The sequence below is a fragment of the Crocodylus siamensis genome, chromosome 15 (assembly GCF_052110815.1).
Source record: "Crocodylus siamensis isolate JL-2025a chromosome 15, ASM5211081v1, whole genome shotgun sequence".
Lineage (NCBI taxonomy): Eukaryota > Metazoa > Chordata > Crocodylia > Crocodylidae > Crocodylus > Crocodylus siamensis.
The window spans coordinates 52,651,657-52,663,317 of record NC_143409.1 but is presented as its reverse complement, the minus strand read 5'-3'; the positions used below and the strand labels follow the sequence as shown (position 1 = coordinate 52,663,317).

Genomic DNA, 11,661 nt, shown 5'->3' with positions numbered 1-11,661 from the left:
CATGGGCATCCCGTGTGACTGATGAAAGACTGATGCAAAGTACCTATTTAATAGGTTGGCTTTTTCCTGGGCATCAGTTGTCAGTTGCCCCATCTGGTTTAGCAGGGGTCCAACATTGCCCTTGCTCTTTTCTCTTCATTTTTTCTGTTGTTAAAGGGCCGAAGCTGGCCTGCAGTGGGGCAGTCGTGGGGGACTGGGGGAATGGGGGGTTCAGGAGGCATGTGCATGGGGCAGTGGGGGGCAGCAGGGATCACCCCCTGCTGGCAGCACCCGGTGAGGACCAGGGCTTTTCTTTAAAGTACTGAGCTGGGGGTTGGGGGAGAAGTGTGTGGGCTGGGGGAGTGGGCAGGAGGGCTGGGGGAGCGAGGGGGTCGGGGAAGCTGGCAGGGGTCTCCCATGTTCCCCTCCCCCACCCCTAACACTTACCAGCTCAGAGTAGCTGCAGCTCCCTGCTGCAGCCACTGGGGACTGCCCGAATCACCAACGCTCTCCAAATCTTTTCGGAAGATTCGGAGAGCTTTGAATCGATTCATACCTTTAAACTGGTCCCAATTTCATTTGGAGTCAGAGATTCAGCCACCAAATCGGGCCGAATCTCCTCCAAATCAAATCACCACCTAAAGCTTCACACGGCCCTAGCATACACACATGCATTCACACATATATACTCATATGTATACACAGGTACACATGTATGAAACCAATCATAATAACCCTAAATTGCTTCCACAGATGAATCCTCATATGCAGACTGAACAAGAGCCTACAGAAGAAGGATCTGAACTAAGGTGGTAAACAGGAACTTATTGTCAGTATTTTTAAGGACTTTTTGAACCTGATGACAGAAATAGCATCAGTGATTTAAAACATTCAAGCACAGCTCCAGGACAGCATTGCGGGTTGAAGTGTTAGTGCAAAGCTCAAGTTCGAGTCATATTTGAACCCTACCCTACCTAGCAAAACCATTTTTGACTTATAATTGAATAAGCTGCTTTGAAACAGTCTCTGCAAAAGCTATCACCGTGCCTTGCTGGAAGCAGGGCAGCACAATCTTCATTTCCAAAAAGCTGAATCAAGACAGCTTCAGGCCAGCTGCAGAGTCCCCGAGGCCGCTAGCAAAGGAGCAGCAGAGCCTTCTGCGACATTCTGCTGAGGAGATGGAGCCAGTTCAACTCCTGATTTCCAAGGTGGATACAGTAACCCAAAATGGAGAAAATCATGTACAAATCCCACAAAAGGATGACGAGAGGAACACGGAATTTCCTAGAGGTACAAACCTGTCTTCTTTGGCACCTTTTTCTCTAGTCAAGGGCTGCTCTTATTAATTGTGTGTGCAGAAATACTTGTACTTTTAATGAGGATTAAACCCCATGATGTGTACAAGTGCCTTTGGATGCACAGATCACAGTTTCCATTCCTACCTAACTACCACCATGCTTCCTCCTGATGCTGTGTGTGCCAGTTAAACCTGGCTCCCTCATCAGCCATTTTCATATGACCCCTATTTCTGCCCACATATATGGAATAATTTGTAACAACATCAGTTTATATATAACTGAAGTTCCCAGCTACGTGGGAAACTAAGTGAATTAACTGGGGATGGGGGTTGTGCGGTGGGGGCAAAGTTCGGCCTCATCTGAACTTGCTCTATCCTGTAGGGAGCATGAGGAAAAGTCTTTGAGAGGATGCTCTTTGGTCCAAGATAGCCAAAAATGGCAACGCAACGCCTTTGTAAAAAATATTCTGTTCAATTTACTGAGGCAACAAAACAACCAAAACATTTCATTAGAAATTTTTAGGGATTGTTTTTCTTAAAAAGCAATGAAATGAACAAGGAAAAAAAAATCACTGCAAATTTTAAAAAAATGTTTCATTTCACATTTTCCTCTCCCCAAGTCAGAAAAGGTTTACAGTTTTTTAATTCCTAGATTTGAATACCTCACCCCTCCTTCCCCTTTCACTTCACTCTTTTATTCCCTACTGAAAAAGTTACAAAAAAGGGAAAAATAAATCTAGAAAAAATCTTACATCAGAAAATATTTTTGAGCTATATGTTTAGGTTTATGAAGTGAAGAAAATGTTTTTAAGAGGGAGAAGATCTATTTTTTAAATGGAAAAAAAATGTTGAGTGAAGCCAGTTTATTGTGTTTAAAATTTTGTACAGTCTATTCCTTTTAGCCCGCTGTTCTTCATACTGTTAACAACAGAGTGGTCCTAGGGTTAGTACTTTGGGAAGAGTAGCCATAAGCACCTTAGATAAATTGTATTAATGACTCTCTCTTTCAGCCTCTGTCCCTAGGGTCCAACTATACCTTTATTCCCTCACGGTGATAAGCATGGCTCTCAACGTCGTTCTGATCGGACTCTTCATTGCACGCCCACGTGAGTGGAAAGCCTCCTTTGGCCCACCTCTGCTTTGCTTCCAGTGCTGAAAATGTCAGCATCTGACACTGGGCCATTCCTCAGCTGACCATATCGTTTTAATGAATCCCACATTTTCAGATTTTATTTTTAAGGGACAAAAGAAAGCTTCTTGCCCCCACCCCCGAATCTAGGCAGTAATGAAAGATAAAGACCCAGCACTGCTATGGCTCCTTATAAAATCCCACAGGAAACCAAAATACCGAGGAAAGCCCAACAGTTGAATACACTAAAATACTGGGGGGAAAATTGCACTGATGGGGTTTCAGGCTTGGTATTTCTATTGCATGTGCAGAAGTACTGCAAGTGCAAAAGTCAGTTTTGTAGGGCGCTGGAGTGTAGGTCAACCCTGTATGTAAGGCAAATATGAGTGCTGTGACTTTCTGGAGGGAAATGGGAGGAAGGGCAGATTTCTCATCAGAATAGTAGTGTAAAGCACTGACTTTTCACCCAGGCCTCCCCCACCACTGTCTTTTGAATGGCTCAGGTCATACAGGTGACTGCCTCACTGCAAGGTGACTGAAGCATCCAGTGGAAGATGTCCACACTGGGCACAACTGTACTCCCATGGGGCATCCCCTTTGCAGCTTGTCTTGTGACCACAGCCTCCGGCCACTGGCAGTGACCCACATCATGCTCACCAGTTTGGAAGCTGGAGGAGGTGGTATATAAGACATGGGAAACATCCCAGCAGGGGCAGGGTGTCACCACAGTGTAGACATGTTCTTTGAGTGCATCAGTGGGAGAATTGCAGTGAGGAAAGCGCCTTGCATGTCCAGGGCAGGGTGGGTGATGGGGAAGGTGCCTTGTGATGAATAGTGGAGGATTGCAGGGAAGAGGGGGTTGATGTTGACCGATGTGTCTGTTTGGTCTCTCTCAGACGCAATCTTCCCGGCAGTGAGAACACCTGAAATACATCTGGTCAGCCGATGCCAGGGTGACTGGATTGGGTACAGAAGGAAATGCTACTATTTCTCAGAAGCCGAGGGGAACTGGACGCAGGGCCAGAGCCACTGCTCTGTGCTCAATTCTTCACTGGCTGCGATTGACAGTGAGGAGGAAGAGGTGAGGGAGGGACCCTGGGATGCCCAATCCAGGAGGCGTGTAGTGGGTTGGGGTGACCAAGGTGGCTTGGTGCCCCTCGTAATCTAGGGTTTCTTCCAGTGTGGTCAGTCCCGCACCGGCTTCCCTGGTACCACACACGCAGGCACCTACACTCTCCTGCTCCAGCCTGCTGCTTTGTAAGAGGAGGTGCCATGGAGTGGTTTAGTCTCCAACGGGCAGGTATTTTTAGGGCATATGCTGCAGCTCAGCCATCTGCTGCTGGCTTACATGAGTAGTGCTAACTTGTCCTGATGGTGGAGAAACTCTCTGGGCTGAGGGATTTCCGTCTGGGGGGGAATCCCGTTGCTCTCCAGTCCCTCCTCTCAGGCAAGGAGACAGGCACTTTTTAGATACACTAGGCTGGGCTCGCCTTGCTGTGTAAATTAAATCCAAGCATGACTGCGTGCAGCTCCGGGAGGGGCAGAAAGGTCAGAGCCCGAGGAGGAAGCCCAACACCCGAAGCCCATTGCTGTTATCATGCCAGGGATGGGAAGTAGGGAGCAAAACAACTTTGAAGCTGCTGCTTCTCCAAAAGCCTGGACAAGAGGGGGAGCCAGACAGCGAGAGCCTTTTATGTCAGCAGGAGTATGGACAATGCGAATTATTTAATTTGAAGAAGAGAGAACTGGAGGGTCATGATGGGGTTTGAGAATAGTCTTCAAACACAACACAGGATTCTACCGAGAGATCATAGGGCATGTCTACTCATGCATTTGGCATGCCGAAATTTAATGCACATTACTTTCATGTACATTAAGGCAATTTGGACTCATGGCTACACATGCACATGTTAAAAGTGCATTAACGCCACATGCAGAGACTGGCATAGAATTTAACTTAGTCCCAAATCAGTCTATGTATAGGGTTAATGTGCCTTAATGCATTAACATGCCTGGTGATGCACTTTAGCTATTTGCTCATTCATTTAATATCTGCTTTTGCAGGTTTCAATTTGAGGCATGAATAGCCTAAAATTGGCATTTTTAAGGTGCGTTTAAGGGCGCATACATGTAGACCTGTGCCCTAAATATGCCTTAAATCAGGCTAAGGCTCCTTAATGAGCACGTGTAGACACGCTCATAGGGAAGTAGGGCTGGAAGGGAACTCCAGAGGCCATCTAGTCCCACCCCGTCCCTGAGGCAGGATCATCCCTAGCTACACTAGCCACACTCTCTCCTGGAGGGAGGCTGGACTAGATGTGACTTCTCTAGAGCCACGCCAGCCCTCTTTTTTTTCATGATTGCATGAGAGTACTGGGAAGGGGACAATATGGTTTCAAAAGGGAGCGGGGTGCCACACTTCTAGAGGGTTTGCTGCTTGGATGGCAACCTGGGAATCTTGCCCATCTCTTTTCATCACCACCTGCTGCCATGCTGGGCTTTCTCCTTGCTAATATTTCCATCCTAAGGCAGGAGACAGCTGTGGGGGGGGGAGTTCTGGGTGAAGAGTTTCCCGTAAGGACCTTCGGCCCAATGACCCATGGGGCAGCTTTCAGCAAGGCACTTCAGCAAAGCAACAAAGTCCATGAACTTTCCTGGGATTATTCATGTGCTTCAAGTTAGGCAAGTGCTTCAAACAGTACAGAAGTGGGGACTGTAGAGAAAATTAGGACGATTGAGGGGTGCAAAGTACATTTACCTATCTCTTTAAAAAGGTGTTCATGCTGCGTTACAAAGGGACTTCTGACCATTGGATCGGCCTCTGGAGGGATCTGGACCAATCCTGGAAATGGACCAATGGCACAACGATCAATGAAGGGTGAGTTTTTTGTCCAGTGAGCTAAAGCACACATTTCCAATGCTCTCCAGACACAAAGACCAGCTCTTGGTTTTCTGTGTAGTAGACGCAGACTAGTTGAGTGGTGGCTATCGATGTTCTTAGATGTAGAGCTGGTTTGAGAGTGGTGCTTTTTTGGTGGGACGTGGGAAAATTCTGCAGTCACCTTCATCTTGAAAGGTAGGGCAAGGAGCAGGTTTTCACAAAAAAATTGTTTTAAAATGTTGGGTTTGAGATGTCATCACTTCCTCTCTCTCTCCTTCCCTCCTCCTACACTGCCTTTAAAGAAAAGGGAATATAGGGATAAAATAATTTTGTGATTTTATCCCAAGATAGAATATATACATATTTTAATCTAACCATTGCATGGAAATCTTTCTTTTTTTAAAAAAAAAAGAAACTTTTTCACTGGATTTTTCAGTTGAAAAATTTCAACCCATTCTGATGATGCCTCTTATAGCAGCTCCCAGAGTCCCTAAACAAAAACAGGCCTCCTGGTTTGGGGCACTGCAAGTGCACAGACACATATGAAACACAATTCTCTATCGCAGAGCTCTCGGGTGCCCTGCGACTGAGAGCAGAAACGGCTCAGGAGAGATCCCTGGTGGCGGGAAGGGGGAAGCTCAGCTGCCAGTCACCAGGACTGCGCGGGTGCTGGTTGCTACGGCAACCCACTTAGGGAAACCTAGAAACAGTCCAGATTGCAGATGGGGCACGGGACCCCAGCCACAGAGCGCCGACCAGGGGGGTGGTCCCCCCAGCGGCTAATCACTGAGCCAGCGGCAAAACTGGAAGCGTACCTCTGCCAGCATTTCTGGTGTCGCAGCCGGTGCTTCCGTGGGGTGCACAACCGATCTCAGGGGGTGCACGTGCACCCGCATGCACCACCTACACATCGCCTGTGTTTACGGTGGTCCCTTCTCAGCCTCCAAAAATCTAGTGAGCTAATCCAGAACTCATTCCCTGAGAGCACAGAACAGGCCTGGGTATTTATTAGACGAGAGCGGTGTCTACAAGAGATGCTGCCTGTGCAATCCTTACTGTGCAGTCATTTAGTACTTGCATTACTAGCCACGCCAACAGCTTTTAGGTGACACTGACTGCACAGCAGCTCATTGACTACTGCGCAGTAGCATCGCATCACGCTTCATGCCATGTGATGCTGCTGCTCAGTAGGAATGAGTTATTGCACAGTCAACATCTTGTGAATATGCAGTCCCTGAGTAGCAAGAATAAGTTGCTTCTGTTGGTGGTGCAGGATCACAGTGCGAGGCGGAGGTGATTGTGCTTACCTGAATGACGGGGGAATTGGCAGTTCCAGTTGTTCCACAGCCAAGAAATGGATTTGCAGCATCTTACGCCCACTCCTCATCTGATCGCCACTGAGGCCAAGAGACCTTTCCAATCGTCCCCTTCCAACTAGACCATAACAGTTTAAGCTAAATCACAATACTTGCTTCTTCCTGCCCCTGCCATTCAATGACCATCAGGTCTGTTACTTGAAGTAAGGAGGAAGGCAGTAGGCAGACCTTGAATGCCTGACACAGGACTTCAGAGGGAGACAGCAAGAAGATACCAAAGTGCTGAGTGGGCCTGGTCCAGCCTAGCCATCCGGGGCAGTTCCCTCACTTTAGGTGTGTGAAGAGACATTGACTAATGCTGGAAGGATAGAGAACGAAGAAGTGACAGAAGCGAGGAAAAGAGGAGAACGCCGCTTGCAGGGCAGCTGTCGTGTGAAGATGGAACGGCAGGAAGAGGGTGCGGCGGCACGCGGCGCGAGTCTCCAGAGATGGTGGTGGAGGAGAGAGAGAAGTCAGCCGGGTGAAGGGAACACCCGAGGACTAATCCTGTGAACAGTGGTGTAGCATACCCCCAGTTTATCTTTTTTTTTATTTTAAATTTCATTCCCTCCCCTTCCCCAACCATTTCTGACTTCCTTTTTGCCCCCTCTATCCCTTTTAAGTGGTTACAAGTAGTACTGGGCAAGCTAAGCTAAGTTCTTACATGCTATTGTTGTAGTAAGTCCCTTTTTATATTGTAAATAGTGTTTTGTTGTGTTTGTGTTGATTTTTACTGTTTTATAGTGTATTAGATTGTATTCCTATCATTTGTGCATTGATTTTTATTGTTTCATATTAACAGTGTATGATTTAGGCCTGCAGTGTGGGTTGTCATGAGTGATGTTCCTAGCCAAAATGCAGGACCTCCATCTAACCCAGCAGGTGCACAGCCCCACCAGGGGAGACGCCTTGTTGGACCTAGTGCTGGCCATGGGCGACAACCTCGAGGGGGCTGCGGGTGCTCGACCACCTGGGTGACAGTGATCATCGCCTGCTGGGATTCACCATCCAGCGCAAGGTGGCAAAGGCCTGCAGCAAGGCAGCAGCCCTAGATTTCAGGAGGGCGGACTTCAATGAGCTAAGGAGACGAGTTGGGGAAGCACTGAGGTCCTGGAGGGGAGGGGAGCCAGGTGTCCAAGGAGAGTGGTCGCTCCTTAAGGAGACGATCCTCCAAGCCCATAGGGAGGTAATCCCAACACGGATCAAAGCAGGCAGCAGGGAGCAAAAGCCACCATGGCTCACCAAAAGCATCCGGGAATGTCTCCTAGCTAAAAGGGAGGCGCACACCCAATGGCAGGGAGGGGCAATCCCCAGGGAGGACTATACTGCGGTGCATGGGGATGCAGGGGGGCAGTCAGGAAGGCCAAAGCGGAGATGGGACTGGGACTAGCAACCCGGATCAAGGACAACAAGAAGTCCTTTTTTAAATAAATAGAAGGTATGGGGTAACAAGACATGCTAGGAAATTTGGTCGTCACACCAGACGACAAAGCTAACCTATTTAACGACTTCTTTGCCTCCATTTTCCTGAGCAGGGACGGGAACAGCCACCCCCCCTCTGGGCCCCCTCAGGCCCCAGGGGAGGCGCACCTAGGCCAAGGGTCAGTGAGGAACTAGTCAGGGAACTTCTGGAGGGACGGGATGTATTTAAATCAGCTGGTCCGGACGATCTCCACCCTAGGGTGCTGAGGGAATTGGCTGAGGTCATTGTGGGACCCCTGGCACGGCTGTACGAGCACTCGTGGTGCTCTGGCGTGGTGCCAGAGGACTGGAAAAGGGCCAACGTGGGTCCCATCATCAAAAAAGGGAGGACGGAGGACCCGGGGAACTATAGGCCAGTTAGCCTTACCTCGATCCTAGGTAAGCTTTTTGAGAGAGTTATCCTGGTGCATGTCCATGAGGGGCCAGCGGGGGAGATCATGCTTGGGGCAACCAACACAGGTTCATTAGAGGCAGGTCCTGTCAGACCAACCTGGTGGACTTCTACGACCAGGTCACCAAATCATTAGATGCAGGGGTAGCAGTGGACATAGTCTTCCTGGGCTTTCGGAAGGCCTTTGACACTGTCTCTCACCTCGTTTTCATTAAGAAACTGGGCGACTGTGGTGTCGACACCCACACAGTCAGATGGGTCGCCAGCTGGCTGGAGGGCCGTACCCAGAGAGTGGTGGTGGACGGGTCATTTTCGACCTGGAGGGATGTGGGCAGTGGGGTCCCACAGGGCTCGGTCCTCGGGCCCGCACTGTTCAACATCTTCATCAGTGACTTGGACGAGGAGGGAAAAAGCACCCTGCTCAAATTTGCTGATGACACTAAGATGTGGGGGGATGTGGGCAAGCTAGAAGGGAGGAATAGGCTACAATAGGACCTAGACAGGTTACAGGGGTGGGCGGGTGAGAACAGGATGGGATTCAACACTGACAAGTGCAAGGTGTTGCACCTGGACAGGAAGAGTCAGCACCATACCTACAGGCTGGGGAATTCCACAGATGGATCTCAAGCAGGGCCAAGAAGGTGATCCTCCCCCTCTATGCGGCACTAGTCAGGCCGCAGCTGGAGTACTGCATCCAGTTCTGGGCGCCGTACTTCAGGAGGGATGTGGACAACATGAGAGGGTCCAGAGGAGGGCCACTCGCATGATCAGGGGACAGCAGGGCAGGCCCTATGAGGAGAGGCTACGGGACCTGAACCTGTTCAGCCTCCACAAGAGAAGGCTGAGGGGGGATCTAGTGGCCTGTTACAAACTAGTCAGGGGGGACCAGCAGGCACTGGGGGAGTCCCTGTTCCCCTGAGCACTACCAGGAGTGACCAGGAATAACGGTCACAAGGTGGCAGAGGGTAGGTTTAAGCTAGATATCAGGAGGCGCTACTTCATGGTCAGGGTGGCTAGGATCTGGAACCAACTTCCAAGTGAAGTGGTGCTGGCTCCTACCCTTTAAGACAAGGCTGACAATCACCTTGCTGGGGTCGTTTGACCCCAGTACTCTTTTCTGCCATGGCAGATTGTCGGACTTGACAATCTGCTCAGGTCCTTTGCGACCCTACTAATTATGAAACTATGTCAAGTATCCATTTTTTTGCGTCAGCTTCCCATCTTGTTCCCATCTTGTGTCCATGCCCCATTGTGTAAGTATGTTGTAACCTATGACTCATACCTAACCCTCCTATGTAACTTGGTTCCTTAATGAATGCGGATGAATGAGGGTTTTTGAGAGACAATGGCGGTAGGTCTAAAAATAGCTCCCTCTGAATGACCAAACCATCAACCTGACGACCCAACCATCACCCTGCATTGACCCTCCCTGGCTCACAATTTGGAAAACAAAGAGTGCTGCAGAAATCAGTGAACCCACCATCACAGACACGTGAAACTGCATGGGCTTACCTAGGTGTGCACATGCTCAGTACACCAGGGGCTCACTCTTCCCTGGGCCTGACCCTGCCACTAGGGACATGGTAGTCCGCCCCATAAAAAGGGGTAGTGAAGACAGACCCAGTGGGACGCCCTCTCCATCTGGACCAGCACCACGCCACACCACCTATCCACCCAGAGGCCCTGCCGGCGACCCCCTCTGGACAACACCTGCTAGACAAAGACCCCTTTGCAGCCTGGCTAGGTAGCTCTCACCCCCACCATCTCTTCAACCAAGGACTTAGACTCTGTTTCTCTTCCCTACCTCGACTCCAACCCTTGCGCTGAGTCTCTTTCTTCTGATACCATTGTGAGTGCTTGTGTGTGTGCAGGAACCAAGAACTTCATGGGGCTGTGTAGTGTGTTGTCTGTTTAATAAACCTGTTCTTTTGAAACCCCAAGTTGGGTTTTTGTCTGTTTCCTGACTCTTTCCTCCTTGCCACCACTTATCTGAGCTCCCAGCTTTCTGTCTCTCTCTTTCTGGCTGTCTCTTCCTTGCCACCGGGCTGTTTCCCTTGCACCAGTGACCTCGAGTAACACTGGGGCCACTTGACCTTTAAGTAACCCAAAGCTTCAGTTCCTCAGCCAGCTACTCTCTAGTCTACCCGTTATAATCCTGGTTCTGGCATCTTTTACTTTCGCTCTCACCTTAACCTTCCCCCAAGTATCCCAGGTACCCCCAGCATACACATACACACACCCCCATACCATCCAAGTTAGGAACTTTTGTGTGTGTATGTGTAGGTGTGTGTGTGTGAACTGGTGAATATATGTACATGCCAAGCATACACATACACACACCCATACCATCCAAGTTAGGAACTTTCCTGTATGTATGTGTAGTGTGAATTAGTGATCTGTGTATGTGTACTGAGTGTGTGGGTATTGACAACTGATGATTGTCTAATTTTTGGTGTGTATGAGCTTGAATTGTTAATAGGTGTGTGCGTGTGTCTAGGCTGGTAATTTTGGATGTGTGTGTGTGCCTGAGTTGGTAGTGTGTGGGTGTATGCACGTAGTGTGTGTGGGTACAAACACCATGTACGGCCCTACAACTGAGGAGCATCCTCCATCCCAGCCTCTCAGTCTGGGACTTCAGATACTCCCGCAGCCTTTGGCAGGCATCCTATGTGCAGGCCCCTGCCCAGAGGTCTTGGGATTTGGGCACCCTCTACACCTGACCTGAGCCAAAAGGCCAAAGCGAAAACCACTTACTTGCTCATGGTATTGCCACAGATTCCTGCCTCTGCTGCAGGGAGTTGCTGCAATTACTCTGAAGTAGACCCGAGGGAGAGCATCTTTTCATATGCTTAGTCCCACTTAATTTTCTCCTCTAACTTGAAAGTGGCTGTTTTCTCCTGCTCCAGTTTTCTTCAGTGACAGAGGAACCAGGACTCGTCCCCCTCCCCCTCCCATTAGTACTATTTTTGGCTGTGGGATCTTGTGGCTAGACCTCAAGTCCCAAGCCCTCCTGCTCTGACCTCTGTTTACAACAAAGTCAGGGACAACGAGTAAACTCAGGCAGTTTAATTTCTCTCTCCCTTCCTCCCTCTTCATAAAGGCAATGACACTACCAACTCACTAATGCACCCTGAAAGATGCTACTAA

The 11,661-nt window shown here is 49.3% G+C and overlaps 1 protein-coding gene across 1 annotated transcript; it reads left to right on the top strand.

Moving 5' to 3' along the window:
• The first annotated feature begins 986 nt into the window (after positions 1–986).
• LOC149852839 (C-type lectin domain family 2 member B-like) lies at positions 987–10,525 on the top strand. The gene is made up of 5 exons (XM_090029575.1): positions 987–1,269; positions 2,287–2,382; positions 3,302–3,486; positions 5,180–5,283; positions 6,560–10,525. The coding sequence occupies exons 1-5, from the start codon at positions 1,158–1,160 to the stop codon at positions 6,675–6,677; spliced, it is 615 nt and encodes a 204-aa protein (XP_089885701.1). The 5' UTR covers positions 987–1,157; the 3' UTR covers positions 6,678–10,525.
• The last annotated feature ends 1,136 nt before the right edge of the window (positions 10,526–11,661 follow it).